The sequence below is a fragment of the Phycodurus eques genome, chromosome 3 (genome assembly GCF_024500275.1).
Source record: "Phycodurus eques isolate BA_2022a chromosome 3, UOR_Pequ_1.1, whole genome shotgun sequence".
NCBI lineage: Eukaryota > Metazoa > Chordata > Actinopteri > Syngnathiformes > Syngnathidae > Phycodurus > Phycodurus eques.
This window is the reverse complement of record NC_084527.1, coordinates 18,572,215-18,592,005: the sequence shown is the minus strand read 5'-3', so window position 1 is coordinate 18,592,005 and position 19,791 is coordinate 18,572,215. Positions and strand designations below refer to the sequence as shown.

The 19,791-nt window shown below is 42.4% G+C and overlaps 1 protein-coding gene across 4 annotated transcripts in view; it reads right to left on the bottom strand.

Moving 5' to 3' along the window:
- Positions 1-19,429, bottom strand: part of dapk1 (death-associated protein kinase 1) — a 76,570-nt gene extending 57,141 nt beyond the window's left edge. For 3 of the 4 annotated variants that reach the window (XM_061672316.1, XM_061672318.1, XM_061672320.1), the window contains exons 1-2: positions 19,297-19,429; positions 18,658-18,849 (exon numbers count right to left, since the gene is read on the bottom strand). In XM_061672316.1, coding sequence (XP_061528300.1) covers positions 18,658-18,719 — 62 coding nt within the window. In that variant the 5' untranslated portion in view covers positions 18,720-18,849; positions 19,297-19,429. Of the gene's footprint in view, positions 1-13,331; positions 13,573-18,657; positions 18,850-19,296 lie in introns of those variants that run through there. The other variant, XM_061672317.1, reaches the window with a different exon arrangement.
- Between the last annotated feature and the right edge of the window lie 362 nt (positions 19,430-19,791).

The following is a 19,791-nucleotide window of genomic DNA, read 5'->3' as shown; positions in this document are numbered from 1 at the left end:
TCAGAGAACCGACTGTGCGGTCAGCGGTGGTGTGCTAATATATGTGATATTCGTTCGTGAGAAATCAAATCCTTGTTTTTTTTTTTTTATGACTTGATACATGCAATGAATGCAGAGTGATCATTGAGTGTTTTTGCTCTTCAGTTCAGACAGGAATATTTCACAAAGATGCCTGCCAAACTGCTCATCACTACCAAAGTGCGTGTTAAAGTGCTAATGATGAACATATCTGCCATGGTTTGTGCAAATCCTTTCCCTCTTTTCCACTTAACAAAATGCTCAGCATTTAATCCCGACTCTCTCTCTACTTCCTCAACATTTTCACCTGTCAGCCAGAAGACGAATGACAACATTCCCCTGGCCAGCCACATGAGATGATTATTTCATTGAACATTAACTTATTTCTACTGGTTTTTCACCCTGAAAGTTCCTTAATCATGTCACAACATTAAAGCCAATATGACAGCTGTGTCAATATAAGACAATGTGCATATTGTTTGCGGTTGCCATTTAGAATATTTCGTAGGCCTAAACGCATAATTGCCCATGTCACAATATCAATAAAAAGAAGCCCACGTGCGGGACTTAATGTCTGTGTATATTCTCAGTCATCTAGTTCATGGTAATCTGCAAAGGTTGATTCGAGGCAACTGGACGCTTCTTGTTTGATGAAATTGTTAAAAAAAATTTCATGTTTTCTGAAAATTCTAAAAAATGACTTAGGCATTTATGCTATTCGGCTAACGATTCTGATCCTCATGTAGCTCAAAGTAAAAAAAATAATAATTAAATCAGGTTCAAATTGTCATTTCATTGTTTTTAAAATTACAAAAATTGAAGTTAAAAAAAAATATTTTTTTCTGGTAAAATATTTTTTCAGTACATTTATATTTTTTCCTGGTATAATTACATCTTAAAGAATTTTCTTGTAAAAATTCCAATACATAAAAATGTCTTGTAAAATTGCATCTTTATTTACATATTACAACTTGATTATTGTAGAATCGCAACTAAAATGTTCTTGTAGGATTACAACTCATCCACTTTTTATAATTAATGTTTTACAATTTCTTATAATTTTCTCATTAAATTACACTTTTTTCTTGTACTATGAATTTATTATGTATAATTACAAATGGAGGAACTTTCTCATAAAATTGCGATTTTCTCATATATGGCATGGCTTATTTATTTATTGTTCTTCATTTTCCATACCAATTATCCTCACTCGGGCCGCAGGGGTGCTGGAGCCCCCTTTGGTTGAGAAGGGGGGGTATATCCTGAACTGGTCCCCAGCCAATCTTGTATAATTAAAATTTCTCAAGAAATAACGTATTATATTACATACTAAATATTACAAAGCACTTATGACTTTTCATGAAATGACATCTTTACTCTTGTAGTACAATACTACATTTTTATTCTTGTAGCATTACCTTTTCCTCATAAAAACAAGACTTATTTAACTTTTTCGCATATAATTATGACCCTCATAAAAAAAAATTCTCAAGATTGTGTTTTCATCTAGAGTTACAACGTTTTTCTTGTATAATCAACTTTTTGAAGTAAAATAATTTTTTATTGCAAGACATGAGATGACGACTTTTTTACGATTAAAATTTTCATGTAAAAGAACTTTATTCCTGTGAAATCAACTTTTTTTTCCCCTTGCCAAACATCTTTTTACATGCGATAATTTTTTCGCTTAAAATTATGATTTAGTCTTGCAAAACTTTTATTCTTGTAAAAACTTTGTCTGGATTTTTGTGCATTTTTATAGGCACTTTATTCCCAAAGCCTGTTGTCAAATTCTGAATTGTCTTCTATGGTGCGGGCTGTCTGTTTATAGTCTTGCGCCCATAAACCAGGAAGTACCCGACAAACTAACAAACAGATGGATAAATAAACAACTGTTTGTTCCATTGTCTTGGCGGAGGTCACTGTTCTATTCTACTATTTTTGTAAAAGCAGATTTAGAGATGCAGCTCTTGTACTGGAACTAACTGGGTGGTGGAGGTGGGGCTAATGTTAATATTGTGGCCACTGTGTGTAATTTGCAGTTAGTAAGCGGCGTGGGAGGCCAGCTTTCAGTGTTCCCTACACACACAGCTGTGTGTGCGTGTACGCGTGTGTGGGCAACACAATAGTTACGCAACCACCGCACCATTGTGTACTGGCGGAAAGAGTAGCCATAGCAACGGGTTTGAGAAGTAAGAAGAAGCAGCGCCGGCTGCTCGAAGGAAGGAAGAGGCTGATGGATTATCAACAATAAAAAAAAAATAATTTAAGTCTGTTAGGCTATCAGGAGGATTTTTCTCATGAGCTCATTATTACTAAGCACACACCACTAGGAGTTGTTCCTCTAGTTCAGTGTTTTATGGCCTGTCGCCAGGCTTCGCTGCCATGTTCTGCCCACACTGAAGAACGAAAACAAAATTCTTCACAATTTAGTATCGTCCATCTGTCTACTACATGTGGTTCAAATTTGGTAGCAATTGGAAAACATTTCTAAGAGGAGCTTGTCTTTGAAGAAACCAAGGAAATGGGCACAATGACGTGGCAGCTTCACATCAAAATGACAAACTGTGTTTCTTTTCAGGCATGTTTTTTCTTGAGATTTTTTTGTGGGTCTTCTTAGACTTGTCTCCCAAATTTCATGTTCCTCAACAAAACTGGCTTCGGGGGCTGGAATTGCAAAGGTTAGAGTTTTGTGTTTTGAACATTTGGACATACAGATTCAAAAGCTAAGAGGTCAAATTAAGTTCACTTGTAAAAGTGAGAGGTCATTTCAGGTTCCTCCTGAAATTTCACCTCAAAGCCCAATACCTCAAACTGTTTGGGAGTTGGGTGGACCCCCACCTTGTTTGGGAATTGGAGACTGATTACAACCACGAATTTCCGCCAATAACTGACAATACCCTAAAAGTGATTATAATTACCTATATTAACAGTTTAAACCATAAATGCACCACATAACTATGATCCCAAAAAACTAGCATTTCAAATGCTTACAAACATTGCTGTACCCTTAAAAAATATGACATGTAACAGGGCTGTTGGAATATTCTGGGATTCACTGTAGTGTATAGGTCAGTGTTTTTAAAGAGCCATAGAGGACATCAGAGAAATGGCAATCATACGTCCTTCCACCTCCGACCTTCGTTTTTAAAGGTAGTGCTAAAAATGGCAGTTATTGTGCTCCCGAGTCTCGCTTTACCATCTTTACTATTATGATATGCCGCCATCAGCATGGCGTGATCTTCAGCACATTCCTGAAACCAGCACGAGTCATGTCCCAGTATCACTGATCATTATTATTATTATTAGTAGTAGTAGTAGTAGTATGTGGTGGATGCCGCTTTGTTTTCAAGACCTTGCAGCTATCTGTGTTAGTTCATGCTGAGCGATTCACAGCATAATTGGCATCCTCGAGGACTGACTAAAATGCCTTCAGACACATCAGGGACACATGACACCAGCAAACCTCACGACGAGGTCACTGAGTAGACTCAAACTGTCACAATTCTTTAAATCTCCTTAACATGGAGCCACCAGTGACCTCCATTTTGTGCTTGTTGCAGTTTTTCCCCATAAAAAATAATACAAATACAAATAATCAGTTTGAGGGTCAAAACTGTATACAGTACCTGTATTTAAAGCAAATCAATGCAAATTTTATTCAGACAGTGCATTTCATACACAAGGTAACTCCAAGTGCTTTACACGATCAGAAGCATTTTAAAAATAACGAGAAAAATAAAAAGCATCTTTAAAACATCAACGAGAACAAACACAATTAAAACAAGTGAAGTAAAGATCATTTAAAAGCAGAAATGTTCTGAAAAGCATGAACAAAAGAAGAATTTTGAAACTGGAGTTAAAAACATTGACAATTGGAGTAGACTTCGATTCTTTTGGCAACTTGCCATTTGCCTGCTGCATAGCAGCTAGATGCTGCTTCACCATGCTTGCTTTGGACTCTGTGCTTCGTTATCAGATCTGCGTCTCGGAGCCCGACTGGGCTTATATTCCATTCGCATGTCTTTCAAGTATTCAGGATCTAAACCATTTAGTGATCCATAGACCAGTAGCAGAACTTTATAGTCTATACTAAAGCTGACTGGGAGCCAGTGTAGAGACTAGAATTTGAGAATATGTTCCGATCTCTTTGCTCTGGTCAGAACCCCAGCTGGCGCATTCTGAATGAACTGCAGTTAAATAGAGCTCATGCCTTTGGTTGACTTATTATAGTTATAACAACATAATTATCCTGATAAAACTTGTAGAAAGTGAAAGCTTGACATGTAATGAAGAGGAGAAGGAGAAAGAGAAGGAGGTGATGGTGGGAGGTGAGGAAGGAGGGAGGGGGGATTTGGGGGCACCAGCTGCTCAGTCTATACAGCTATCATCTCCTGCCTTATATTGCAGCAAAGCCGACATTTGAATGTTTTTTTTTAGCAACTCTCAGGATCTCATGACAAAGTCAGGTGGCTCTTTAATCTTTAGTGTGTTCTGGTTCAAGTGTAAAAAGAAAAAAATAAATAAATAAATGAATAAATCAGCCCGACACCAGTTTCACTAGTCGATACGAAATTGGGTAGACTTATCGATCATAACAGGACACAAAAAAGTCTTAACGGACAATCCCCAAAAACCACTACCATTTTGGTTTCAATCTACCAATTCTCACTCAAAATAAAATAAAATAAAATAAAAATAAAATATCAGTCCATGACACCAGTTTCACTGGTGAACACAAAATTGGGTGGCCATGCCTAAACAGGATGCACAGAAAAGTCTCAAGGACCCGTGCCCGAATTTGAATAGAAAGTCGGCCATTTTGGGAACATTCCAGGGCTCATTCTAAGACAAACTGCTACTGAAAACTGGGGAGTGAGGGCCCGTTTGTTTATTGCTGCTTTAACAAATGTTTTATAATAAAGTTAGACAGCCAAAACTAAAAAGTGTGTTCAAGGTAAGAGAAAAGTGCTTTCTGAATGTTCTGAACTCATGTTTCCATGCCAGTGTCATACTGCTATTGATACGATTCCACACAAATCCAGCAAACTTAATCGATTACTTGAAGAGAATTCGTGAATATTCTGAATTCCTACTTCTTACTTCAGCAGAGTGGTATGGAGCTAATAGCGTAGATGTATAGAAGTTCAACTTCTCTCTGCTGACATTGCACTCTACTTTAAAAGAACAACAAAACATTTTTATAGTGCACTCCACTGCTTCTAGACACGATTAATCAACAATCCATACAGCACATAATGGTTAAAGATCAGTTAGTGGACTGTGATGCACATCTTCGAGTGAGGACTTCAAGGTTGTATAAGGTGGAGGACCGCAGACACACTTGAACAACTGTCCTAACTGACCACAAAGGGATGTAACCACATACACTCACGCACACACAGTGACACCCCCTGTTACCCACTAAGACAGTTGGCCGGGATCCAGTCACCCTCCTGAACAACGCAAATTCAGTATGAAAACCCTCATTCCCCTTCCAAATAGTAAAACCACAGAGCTGCTGAAATTGAAAGAATCAGAATTAAAGCAGAATCACAATGCTGAATGCATTGATCGCAAGCGCGCACATACGAATGGGGAAGAATCAGCATTAAAGCATTTCACAATCTCTTCTGGTATTTAGATGGTCTACATCAGGAATGAGCAACTGCCGGCACACTTGAAGTGGCCCCACAATAAGTTTTAGGGGAATTTTCCATCCATTATCAACACCGCTTATCCTCACTAGCGTCGCGGGTATGCTGGAGCCTATCCCAGCTAACTGCGGGTAGGAGGCGGGGTACACCCTGAACTGGTTGCCAGCCAATCGCAGGGCACATATAAACAAACAAGCATTCACACTCACAGTCATACCTACAGACAATTTAGCGTCTTAAATTAAGCTATCGTGCATGTTTTTGGGATGTGGGAGGGAACCAGACTACCCGTAGAAAACCCACGCAGGCACGGGAAGAACATGCAAATTCCACACAGGCGGGGCTGGGATTTGAACCCCAGTCCTCAGAACTGTGAGGCAGATGTGCTAACCACTCTCCACCGTGCCGCCAGGGGAATTTTCATTATTATTTGCAAATTGCTTTGGGAGATTTTTTGATTTCTTTTTTAAAATTTTGAACATAGAGGAAACATGGCCAGTGCCCACACTCGGAGTAGCCCCTAGATTAATTTAAGATATAATTGCCTCTACTGTAACAGTTTTAAGATGTAATAATACCATTCACTACTAGATATCAGACATCGCTTACTATAGTGCCAGGTGTTAGCCAGAGAAGAAGAGTTGGTGACACCTTGATGAAAATCAGCAGGAAGACAGCGTAATGACACAACACAAGATTAACAAAGCGGCAGGCCCACACCATGTGTCCCCATGGAGAATCCACTGCAAAAAACACTGACTTTACCACACAGCCTCGTGAGCTGCGGACTCTGAGGATACGTCCCGGTGGACCTGCGCACACAACTTGTCGGAAGACAAACGGTCATTGGCTGACTGGCAGCTTTTCGGGTACTGGCCTTCAAGACAGCTTATATAGCTTTTGTCACGCAAATTTCAATTTTTTTAACTACCGGTAGTAATTTAAAAAAAAAAATGTTTTAAAAAAGGTACCGTGCTATTTTTTACTTCAAAAACCTCAGTACGGTACTGGTATATGTACTTGGTGCAACACTAGGGTGTAGTCCGCCTTCCACCCAAAGTAAGCTGGGATACGCTCGAGCACTCTACGACCCTCAACAGGAAAAGTGGTATAGAAAATGGATGGAAAAGGAAGGTCATGATAAGATGCAGTGATTTGTTGTGATACACACTGCCGATCAGCAACTTTAAAAAAACGATAACCGATCCGATCACATGATCGAGGAATGTGTCCATTTAAATGACCTGTTCATTTACTGTATATACTTGTGTAACTAATTACTCAAAAAATTCTATTTACAATAAATAATGTATCTTCAGCCATCCATTTTCTACCGCTTATCCGAGGTCGGGTCGCGGGGGCAGTAGCTTTAGCAGGGACGCCAAGACTTTCCCCTCCCCAGCCACTTCATCCAGCTCCCGAGGCGTTCCCAGGCCAGCCGAAGGATGTAGTCTCTCCAGCGTGTCCTGGGTCGTCCCCGGGGTCTCCTCCCGGTGGGACGTGCCCGCAACACCTCACCATGGAGGCGTCCGAGAGGCATCCGAATCAAAACCTTAAAACGAATGTCCTCTCCTGTCCCAACCACCAGTGACCACCAACACACGTTTTTCCACAATTTTGTTTTTATAATACAGTCTGAGCGATCCACTCTTCTTGTTGTCGCCATGGTAACGAGTGTATCCGGTCGCATTTAAGTTGGCAAGATGAAGCCCACTGATCGTAAAAAACAGGATGCGTTGGTATCGGAAAACAAGATTTTATTGCAGGTGTCTGACAGTGCAATCGTGAAAGAGCAAATTTTTTAAAAACCTTTATTGGCCGTCAGATATTTACAGGTCTACGTCAAAAGACACGCGACAAGGCTAAAAATAAACTAGCTTTTGGATTCAAATATACTGTGCACGATGGCGACACGGAGTAAATGTCTTTTGCGGATCCGATCAATGACGTCATTGATGGGATCGGTGAATTATGATATTAAAGCCGATCAGCATAAAATGCTCATTATCGGACGATACCGATAAGGCTGACAAAATCGGTGTAAAGTCTACACATCATGGAGTCCAAATGAGTGGTCGCCACTTGATTGACGGCTGCTCCTTGGGCTGGTAGTAGGAAATACAAGTGGGGGAGGATGAGTGACAGATTTGCCATGCAGACTCGGCCCCTGCACCCATTCGTGCCAGCCCGGGAAAAATGGGTTTGAATGTAGGTCAGTGTGTGCATGTGTAGCAATCCATCACCTCTGCCTTCTAAACAGCATTTATTCAATATCCTTGATCTCCACCTTAAGGTTAATGTACTAGTATGCTCTTTGTCTTCGCTTGTAAGAAAATTTGGCGTACTAGTAAAAAGTGTCTTACAAGTAAAGTTTTTTTCCACTACTTGTGCCACATTTCGCCAACGAGTAAGCAATTTATCCTTACTCGTAAACTACTGTGCTGCACTGGTAACACAACTAGGCACAACTACCAGAGATGTGTCACACACAAGGAACCTCGTGGGACCTACAAGTAGCACCAACATGCCCACTAGTAGTTTTGCCTTACTAGTAAAACGTAGTTAGTTATCCTACTAATATGCCAAAGTTGTCTTACTTGCATGCAAAAATGTCAACGAGTTGTGGAAAATACATTAATAGTAAAACTACAAAGGCACTGACTGTACTAGTGTACTAAATTTATAGTTTATTTAGAAAAATCCCATGACTTCTTTTCTTTTTATGTTTATTAATGAGCCTACAGAGTGCGTTCAATGGAAAGTTATTTACGCAAACATTTCAAAATAATACATTTTACAGCTGTAATTGAAATACCGTGATACCATGAAACTGCAATATTTGTATTTGCTCACAGTTATCATACTATCAGAATTTGATAGCGGTCGATGGCTAGTGTCGGGTGTTAAAACTTCACACCCCTGTCCCGCTTTCCAAAAATCCCTTCAGCGTCTTTTCACACAGAGATCCCATTGCTCCTCTGATACTACGTCCAAAGGTGGAAAACATTTCCAGGTTGAAGATGGGAAATCATTTGTTGTTGGACAGTGACAGTTGCTTTCAACACATAAGGGGTAAAGTGAGTGTCGGGGATTAAACTTCACACACATATCCCACCTTTCAACACATTTTCTTTAGCCTAGTTAGCTGTTTGTTGTTAGTCTTAGTCCTAGTTAGCAGTTTTGGGACGATTACTTTGTAATGTAGCTGGTTACAATTACAAGTTACCCTGTAAAAAAGTGTAATAGTAGTGTAACTACTTCAATTACCTTCTCAAATAACTAATTACATTGTATTACATTTTGATTACTTTTTTTAAAATTTGTAATGAATCCATCAACAGGGCCATTGGATGGTTCCTCGAAAAAAGTGGATCAAAACAACAATTATTTTGGAGTTAACCACATATTTGTTCTTCAGACAAATATTAAACTGATAAAAAAAAAACATGACATGTAAGGTCATGTTGCTTCAGCAGGAAGTGATAAGAAAAAAAGGTTTTTGCTGCCATTTATCAAATGTAACTAACATTCTAATCATGGACATTTCCAAAAGCAACTAATTTCACTATACATTTTGTCCCAGTAATGTAATGGATTACAATTACATACATTTTGTAATTAAATTACATAACCTTTTTACATTTAAGTAGTTACTCACAACACTGCTAGTTAGTTAACCTAGTCATTCTCTTGGGGAATTTTGAAAATGGTGGACAGGGGTGTGAATTTAACATTGACCTGAGTCAGGCAGAATGATGACCGCCCCCCAAGCCTCATGTGATAAATCTCCAGGAGCTTGCGAATGCTTCATCATCACTGACAAGAGACCATCATGGCCTGCATTCATGAAGACAGACATGTCAAGCTCCCAGCCCACGGGCCACAAAGAGGAAAATTAGTCTTATTTCATGTCAGAAAGTCAGGAAAAAAAAAAATGACTATCTGCTGTTCCTGCTGTGCGCGCCTTGGTCTCTTATGGGCAGTGTGGTGCAATGCATGCATGGTGCAACACATTTGCAGTAAGCTAATAAATAGAAGAACAGAAGAAGAACGTCGCGATAAAACATTGAACACCATTTATGTACTCAAAAGCATTTGGGCTTTGTCACTGTTTTTAAATCAGATGCCATAAATTTGAATATCATTATTTATTAGGCTTTATTTTTATTTATTGGAGTTTGCATGTTCTCCCCGTGCCTGCGTGGGTTTTCTCCGGGCACTCCGGTTTCCTCCCACGTCCCAAAAACATGCATTAATTGAAGACTCTAAATTGCCCGTCGGTGTGATTGTGCGTGCGAATGGTTGTTTGTTTGTATGTGCCCTGCGATTGGCTGGGAACCAGTTCAGGGTGTACCCCGCCTCTTGCCCGATGATAGCTGGGATAGGCTCCAGCATGCCCACGACCCTAGTGAGGAGAAGCGGCTCAGAAAATGGATGGATGGATGGATAAATATCCTCTTATGTACTGTATAATTTCTGCTGCCTCTTGGGTTTTGATAAAGAGATTTTCTCTCTCAGTAAGCTTTTACCTGGTTAAATAAAGGATAAATAAAATCTAAAATAAGGCCCGCCCTCGATCTGCTGGACTGTAAGACCTTTCCCTATCAATCAAATGACACTGAAAATGAGTTCGCTGAAGTCAACTAATGCCTGAATATTGATAACGTGGGCCACTGTGTTTATAATTTATAAACAGTTAACTCTCCCTCACGTGTGTGTCTGTGTTATGTGGAGAACAGAAAAAAACTCTGAGCGTTGACGTTTTAACAATGTCGCCGCGGTCGAGTGAGCTTTTTAGCTCCAGCCAATAGCTCGCTAGCTTGTTAGCTCATAGGCTAGCGAATGTAATCAAGTTAACTTTCCCTTTGTCCCAGTTCTGTGAATCTACGGAGCAAACGCCGTTCTACCAGCATCTTGCTGCGTCGAGAGCGGCGCGGCGGGTGTTACCACAACAATGAAAAATTATTCAGTGCATTATTCATGTATCCATTGTATTTATGGAACAATAACTCGCGCTGCTCTGCCTCTGATTGGCTAACACCAAGAAGGGATTCATACTTTTGATTCATTGTGTGTGGAAGCTCTTCTCCAACACACACATACGTAGGGTGGGTCTTAAACCACGTATCTACGGACGCAGACTGAATATGCTTCATGCGTCCCTGCTAATTCTTGTGCATCTCAGATGCAGAACGCACATCAAACGAGATCCTTTTGATTTGTTGTGTGTGGAAGCTCTTCTCCAATACACACATACGTAGGATGGGTCTTAAACCACATATCTACGGACGCAGACTGAATATGCTTCATGCGCGTCCCTGCAAATTTTTGTGCATCTCAGATGCACAACGCACATCAAATGAGATCCCTGCATTTAACAGTCAAGTGTCAGCAACTCTTTCAAAGCACTGCATGCAAAAATCTCAAAATTTCAACTAAATTCTTGCAAAGAATTAAACCTGCTATGTATTTACAGATTTAAAGAAGCAATTGGTTGCATTTACATAAGAGAGCATTTTGTGACCAAACCATGTACGGTGGGGTGCCCCTTCTACTAAAAACCCTCTCAGCTGGTGCAGATGAAGCAGAAACTGAAAGTACTTTCAGTGCAAACAAGGAGTTGTGGGAATCTGTCATGGTTTTTGTCCCAAAAGACAAGTGCATTGTCATTGTGAGAATCCTAGGTGGCCTCAAATTATTTGCATATTTGGGTTGAAATGTTCGAGAGTCCTGTCCTGAGCTGAGCTTTTTGTAAGCCAAGTGATTCTCCTTATTATCATATTATTGAAGTTGAAGAATAGCAGATCACTGCTGGTCATGACCAGTCTCGACAAGAACTCCAGACTCCAAGCCAGTCAGGACAAGACAAGACCAAGACTTTTGTGAGTCGAGTCCGAGAGGATACCAAGATCTTCACGACACTAGATATTTGAACACAAATGGTGCACACATATGGGGGTTATGCCATGCACTTCCTGGTTTTAAGGAATGATCCATCCCCGCTTCTTCCAGTCCGTTTCTCTCTGTGCAAAATGATTGGATTTTTTACAATTCCCTCAAGAGACACTGTAAATTTCACTGAACAAGGTGATCTGTACCATTAAAGCAAATTCATCCACGTCAGTAATTGAGTTCAATATGGACCAATTGTCTCGTGCGTAGATAGCATAGCTATCCACATTAGCTCACTTAAGCCCACTCATTCTTTGGTCAAAACTACAAGACAACACATGCAATCACATTTTACAAACATCTTTAAGCAAACTGACTCTGACCACTGACTCTGGGCAAGAGGCGGGGTACACCTAAGATTAGCCATTTTACAAACCACCTGAATAATGATGACACAATTGATTGTAGTTGCTTTGGACTGGCCTCACCGCTAGCAGTGGCTAACTGATAATGCTACTTGTGCTAGCAACAGTGAATGACAGGCTCTACTGACTGCAATCACATTTTTTTTTTTTGCTTTCCACATAATCACTTGGGTGGTACTTCAAATGAGTAAACACAGTGTTGTCCATTTTTGAGGGAGCCGACATACCTTACATATCAGCTAGTTATAATAGCATTATCTCCAAGTCGCTTTCGAGACCCCCGCCACACAACCAACATCGGCTCTGTCGCCGGGGTGAGGACGGGTCCGGCACAGACTCAGCTGCCTCAGAGGACGGCTAGGTGTCTCGATCTCGCTACAGAGCAAGGGGGCGAGCCAGCTGAGGGTGCAAGCTGCTACTTGCAAATGGAAGCGGAGTAGGAAAAGGATTTCTCCTATTGACTGTTGCCATGCGCATCCCATCATGTTAGACGAGGAAATTTGTAGGGTTGGGAATCTCTATATCTTATATCTTGAACCATATCTAGATACACAGGTAGCAATTTGATTAAAAAATGATATCTCTACGGGCAGAACGATTCGATACGATTTGATTCAGTATGTGAGCGATACGATTCTCGATTCAATTTGGTGCAGAAAAAAACTTGACAGTCAACATTTGCACGTGCTAATCAGAATCATCTTTATTTGCCAAGTATGTCCAAAAAACACACAATGAATTTGTCTCCGGTAGTTGGAGCCGCTCTAGTATGACAACAGACAGTCAATTGACAGAGAACACTTTTGAGACATAAAGACATTCACAAAAACAGTCACTGAGCAGTAAAGGGTTGCTAGTTTTTTTTTTTTTTATAATTGTGCAAAGAGATGCAGAGTCCTCTAGCACTTAGAGCATTTTGAATGACTAATATAGCAAGAGTCCGGTGCAATGACCATCGTGCAAAGGGCGTAGAAACTTCAAGGAATGTATGCAGTTTAAAGTGACCAGTAGTACGATAATCTGGGACAATGTTGATTGTGGAAATGTTGCAGATACTCCTCAGTCAGTGTGCAAATGGGGCAGATGCAACTCTGGGATGAGTGGCCAGTATTGGTCAACAACAGATATGCAAATAGTGCAACGTGGCGAGACTACTACAGTGAGTGCACGAGTAATCTATAATTGGCCCGACAGAAATGTGACAACAAACTCAAAACAAAAAAATTGGCAGCAAGTTGCAACGGAATTGTAGGTTAGCTGTTTAAGAAGTTGATTGCAAGAGGGAAAAAGCTGTTGCAATGTCTGCTCGTTCTAGTTTGCATTGATCGGTAGCGCCTACCTGAGGGAAGGAGCCGGAAGAGCCGGAGACCGGGATGTGGAGGGTCCGAGAGGATTTTGCATGCGCTTGTCTTAGTTCTGGCAGCGTGCAAGTCCTCAAGGGTGGGTAGATGGGTACCGACAATCTTTTCAGCAGTTTTGATTGTCCGCTGCAGTCGGAGTTTGTCCTTTTTGTAGGACCACCAAACCAGACTGTGATGGAAGAACACAGGACTGATTCAATGACCGCTGTGTAGAACTGCCTCAGCAGCTCCTGTGGCAGGCCGTGCCTTCTCAGAAGCCGCAGGAAGTACATCCTCTGCTGGGCCTTTTTGAGGACGGAGTTGATGTTGATCGCCCACTTCAGGTCCTGAGAGACTGTAATTCCCAGGAACTTGAAGGTCTCGACGGTTGACACAAGGAAGCTGGACAGCGTGAGGGGCAGCTGTGGCGAAGGATGCCTCCTGAAGTCCACGATCATCTCTACAGTCTTGAACGTGTTCAGCTCCAGATTATGTCGGCCGCACCACAGCTCCAGCCGCTCCGCTTCCTGTCGATATGCAGACTCGTCACAGTCCTTGATGAGGCCGATGACAGTGGTTTTATCTGCAAACTTCAGGAGTTTGACAGCCGGGTGCGTTGAGGTGCAGTCGTTCGTGTAGAGAGAGAAGAGCAGCGGAGAGAGGACACAACCTTGGGGAAATGACTTTGTTGGTCCGCACACCTCCTCACAGAAACTGATATAGGATGTGACAGTGTCCGTATATTCATCCAGGCTGCCAGCTGAATTTTCAAAGACACTCCAGTCTGTGCAGTCTAAACAGCTTTGAAGTTCCATCTTTGCTTCATTGGTCCACTTTTTCAGTTTTCACTGTAGGCTTCGCGCATTTAAGTTCTTGCCTGTATGTCGGTATTAAGTGAATTAAGCAGTGATCAGACGAGCCCAGTGCTGCACGAGGTTTGGCACGGTATGAGTTATTTAACGTAGTATAGCAGTGGTCTAAAATGATATTTTCCCTGGTAGAACAGTCGATGTGCTGCTTGTATTTAGGGAGTTCGTGGTTGAGTTTAGCTTTGTTAAAGTCCCCGAGAATAATGAGGGGTGAGTCAGGGTGTTTTTTTCAATTTCGTTTACTTGTTCGGCGAGCATTAGCAGTGCGGCCTTCTTGTTAGCCTGAGGCGGAATGTAGACACCAGCGAGAATGAATGATGCGAACTCACGAGGCGAGTAGAATGGCTTACAGTTCAAAAACAGCAACTCTAAATGCGGGTTGCAGTGTGTGCTGAGCTCCGTGACGTCCGTACACCATTTTTCGTTGATATAGAAGCATATCCTGCCGCCTTTTGTTTTCCCCGATGATTCCATGTCGCGGTCTGCACTGTGAAGATGAAAGCCGGGAAGCATGACGGCGCCATCGGGTACAGCCCCACAAAGCCAAGTCTCCGTAAAGAACATGGCGGCGGAACGTCCGAAGTCTTTACTGGTCTTTATCAGAAGATGAAGCTCGTCCATTTTGTTGGGTAGGGAGCGTAGATTCGCGAGGTGGATCGACGGAAACGCCAATCTGAATTCACCTGGATGCCGGCTCGCTTCCCTGTGTGGCGCCGCCTCCGCCTCCATGCGCCAAAGACTGCGGTCGCTGCTCCGTTGAGTAACTCAGGGAAAAAACTGAGCGGATTTGCGAAGGTTGGTGAAAGAAAGACCGGAGTAGACTCCTTGATGGTTAGCAAGTCTCCCTTTGTGTAAGTGAGTCGTGTAATGTCTCCAAAGACAAAAACAATACTAGCGAGCGCGTAACCGAGGCGTCCACACGGGTATGCGCTTAACCCAATTCTATAAAATGAAATTTGTCTAACCTTATTTTCAAACATGTACAGTAAAAGACCACTTGAGCATTGTTGCTTTATGGCACTGTAAAACATAAAAAATATGTATTCTTTTATTTCAATATCAAATTAATTTTTTAAATAGACCAGAATAATTATGAAGATTTTCTTTCCACAAACAATATTTTAAGAGCCATGGGTGGTCTCACACACCGTGCCATTCATGCTAGGACCGCCACTGCGCACATGCATTTTTATTTTTTTTGCTGCTGCTTGCTGAGTGCTGACTGACTTTTTGAACTTTTAAGTCATGATGACTATCTTAGTTCAACTGGCAATTGTTGTGTCAGCTTCGGGACAGACCTGGCTGTGTCTTTTCTGTAGTTTCTTTTTTGGGACGCACAGTACCAACACGAACGTATAAGTGGACCGCAAGTACTCGAGAAGAAGTATTAGTTTGCGGAGTTACAGCTCAAGGAAATTGCAGAGATGTACCTACCTTTGCCATACTGTCTGCATGTTTACAATCTGCGGCGCACGTTTCGCCGCCGGCCCCGGTGTCAACGGTGGACTTAAGATAGGGTTTGTAACGTGACGTCACATTCAATGTTTACAACTCCTGGGGGTATGCACCTTTGTTATCGCCGTGACGATGAAAGTAGCTTAACTATCCATCCATCCATTTTCTTGACCACTTATCCTCACTAGAGTCGTGGGCTGCTGGAGCCTATCCCAGCTATCGCTGGGCAGGAGGCGGGGTACACCCTGAACCGGTCGCCAGCCAATCGCAGAGCACATAGAAAAAAAACAACCATTTGCACACACATTCACTCCTATGGGCAATTTAGAGTCTTCAATCAACCTACCACGCATGTTTTTGGGATGTGGGAGGAAACCGCAGTGCCCAGAAAAAAACCAATCAGGCACGGGGAGAACATGCAAACTCCACACAGGCGGGGCCGGGATTTTAACCCCAGTGCCCAGAACTGTGAGGCAGATGTGCTAACCAGTCGTTCACCGTGCCGGCGTGGCTTAACTACTGAAAATCTATTTGATGTTCAAATAGTGACGCTACGGAGAAATGTAGTTAAGATAGTAGTGTCACTAGTATCCAGCATTGCTGCGTTTGGTTTTAAACATAACGTTACCTGCGGAGGAAAGAGGGAGACCTCTCACACTTGTTTTACAAGATGAAAACCATAAACCTTCCAACAGATTCCTGGCCTCGCAATATCCGGTCCGTAGCCCTACACCTGACATATCTAAGGATTCCTGGCAGATTTTGTATCGATAACAGAGTCTGCTACCGATACAGTGGTATCTCTCGCCTTTACGAACGGATATCCAGTCGTATCGGTTTATCATTCCCAACCCTAGAAATACGCACACAGCTGATAACAGAGTTCGCCGTTATTAGGAATCCCACAGACTTTCCTGGCAGAACACACCCTGCTACAATATCACTGGCTCCAGGACACACGCCGCTGCACTACGATTTGCGTGTGTATGCTTGTGTATATGGGTAGAAACAGAGTAGCAGTCTTGAGATTCACTAGCCAAACGGATCATTTAGTCGCATTTGGCTAGTGTTAATTTCGGACCCTGGCTGTCGGAGATTTGTTGTTTATGTCACACTACACGGAAAATAAAAAATAAAAAAAATAAAAAACTCAAACATGCTAGACTTTTTATTTAGGAGTCATAGGGCTATCGTGGGGCCAAATCGTGACACGACATCGTCATACTACAAAACGTTTTGTTGTTCCCGACAAAATATGTCGGGCCCGATCCAATTTCGAGGCTAAAATCCTGTAGTCTGATCTAGGCATAAGGCACACATCAATGATTGACAGTACAGCTTTTTGTGCGCCGAACATGAACCGTTTCATTTTACTTTGCGAGCATGCCGTAGCACTGAAAAGCAGATGTTTACAAAACTCTAACAGTTAACGCCATGGCAACCATGGGAGCCAGAAGTACTTGAGCGGGTATGTATTTTTTGCTCCTGTCCCATGGAATCAACCTCTTAATATTGCTGCAGTTTACTGAGCTGTGGTGGCCTTCTTCTTTGTGTTTATCTTGTATGTATTATACTTCCCCCTGGTGGCCAAGGCACACACACCAGAAGGAGCACAAACTGTTTAATTCTTGACATCCTATTAAACTACCGTATCTTCACGACTATAAGGCGCACCGCAGTAAAAGGCGCAGTCTCAGTTGCAGGGTCTATTTCTGTATTTAACACATACATAAGGCGCACCGTATTATTGGGCGCAGGCATTGGTAAAACATACGCTAGCTTAAAACATACGGTAGCATGCATACACGCTAAAACATACGCTAGCATGCATGCTAGCATATGTTTTTAAAAAGGCAGCGGGAGCAAAACTGAGTTCGGTTGTACTTTACTGAAGTATTTAACAATGTACTCACGTTATTTTTTTATCAATCCTCATCCACAAACCCATCAAAGTCCTCATCGTCTGTATCCGAAATGCAGCTGGGCAAGTTCTCAATCAAACATGCCGGGTTCCCTCTCGTCATTGTCGGAGTCAGTCTCGTTGCCGGGGGGCTGTTCAGCAATGATGCCGGCTTTCGAGAAAGCTCGGACAACAGTCAAAGCAGATACCTTAGCCCAGGCATCCACAATCCATTCACATATGGTGGCGTATCTCGCCCGCCGCTTCGTCTTCTTGACTTGGCAAAGCTCGTTTTCCTGCTTCATCCACTTCCCAACCATGGATTCGTTGATCTTGAATTCTCTCGCGGCTGCTCGATTCCCATGTTCCTCCGCGTAACTGATAGCTTGCAAACTGTGCTTCGTAAACATGTCTCATCGTAGGTGCCATTTTTGGGAGTCCTTAGCCAAACCGATGTTGTTTTGCACAATGCACATACCGGCGCTATATACCTACTGGGGGCGTGCTTTTAGAGTGCTCTTTCACGCGCACTCTTGCCCCTTTAACCTCCACATGCTGTCCTCAGTCACGTCCACCTTTCCCCTATATAAGCAGCATGTCGGTAGGAAATGCTCCCAGTCAGTCAAGCGGAGCGCTCATCAAAGTCACAACAACATTTACAGATTTTGGAACTCAGTGCACACACAAGGCGCATCGCATTATATGGCGCCCTGTCCATTTTGGAGAAAATTTAAGTACTTTAAGTGCGCCTTATGGTCATGAAAATATGGTAAGTTATATCAGTATGTTTTTATGACGTACAATAATGTATGGTGTGTTGATGTTGTTTTTTTTTTTTAAATTAAAATCATTACAAACATTTTTACTGGTGTTGTTTTGTGGGTCTGGAACGTACCAACAGCAATCCTATTCATTTCAATGGGGAAAGATGATTTGAGACACAAGATTATTCTCGAGTTACGTGTGAAGTCACGGAACTAATTAAACTCGTAAATCGAGGCACCGCGGTATACATATTTTTTCCATCATTGCATCAGATTTTTTTCATGGCCCATCGTGAGAGGAACAGGTGTAATGATTTTAAGTGAAAGTGTGACTCACCTGCCCAGTTCTTCTCCGATCTCATAAAACTCCTCGACATTCTCTTGCTTGAAAATTGTCATGTTGCGTGTGTGCACTTGGAAAAGTGTTGGATGTTTCCTGGAGGGGAGAGGAAGAGCGGGGGGGGTCGTCACAGCGGCATGCCGCTCAGCGCACGCTCGTCGCCGGCTACCCTCCTCCCCATGCTCGGGCCTGGATTGGAAAGACGGGTGGAAGAGTGTAAATCAAATATAGCGCTACCCGTCAAGGACGTCACGACTCCAACAACAACAAAAAGTCGCTTTTAAAAAATACGTTTTCGGAGAGTGGGTGGTAACTGGTGATATATGACCGAAAAAAGCGACACATGAGCGGCTACGTCTGGCGCACACCCCGCTTCTGCTTGTAGTAGCCATGGGAGATCCCGAGCTGCGGTGCTCCCTCTCCACTCCCCCCTCTTCTTTTTCCAGCTACTATCTTAAAGCATTTTAGTGAACTAATGTCCAAAAGTACACTAATTTAACCTCCATTTTGGTCTTAAATTTAACCCCAAAATGGACGAGCGTCGCTCTCGGTTGGCCGAGTTCGACGCTATCAGGTGCACTTCGATTAAAAAAAGACAGGAGATGTGGGAACGGAGGGAGGGGCGGAATGTCTTACCCCGGTCGTCGGCTCCAGGCGACGGTTCGTGGGGCTTTCACCTGGCGCCTGTTCCGCCAGTCGGTCGTCGGCTCCCGGACAACGAGGACGACTGGGCCGTGGGAGGAAATCAACGTTCACAATGTAAAAGGCAGTCGGCGACCGGCGCTGCGTTCAAACACCGGTGGGGAAATTAACAACCCGTAGTAGCGAGCCGACGCAAAAACTTAAAATAATTTAACCTTGACCAGAAAAATAACTGACTGTGCCAGTAACGATGTTTGTAAACATGGACACGTTTCGGAAGTTGTATTTTTGCCACACCAAAACGATAATTTTAAATGGTAAAAGGGTGAATTCACAAGTTTTTCGTCTGCCGCGAAGGCACCACCGGTCAGTTTTCGAAGACTCAGACAACAGGAAGACGAGACACCCACCGGACACTTCATTGGGTACACCTATAACAGTTTCGACTAATATTTATTACTATACATTATGATTTTATATAACCGTGAA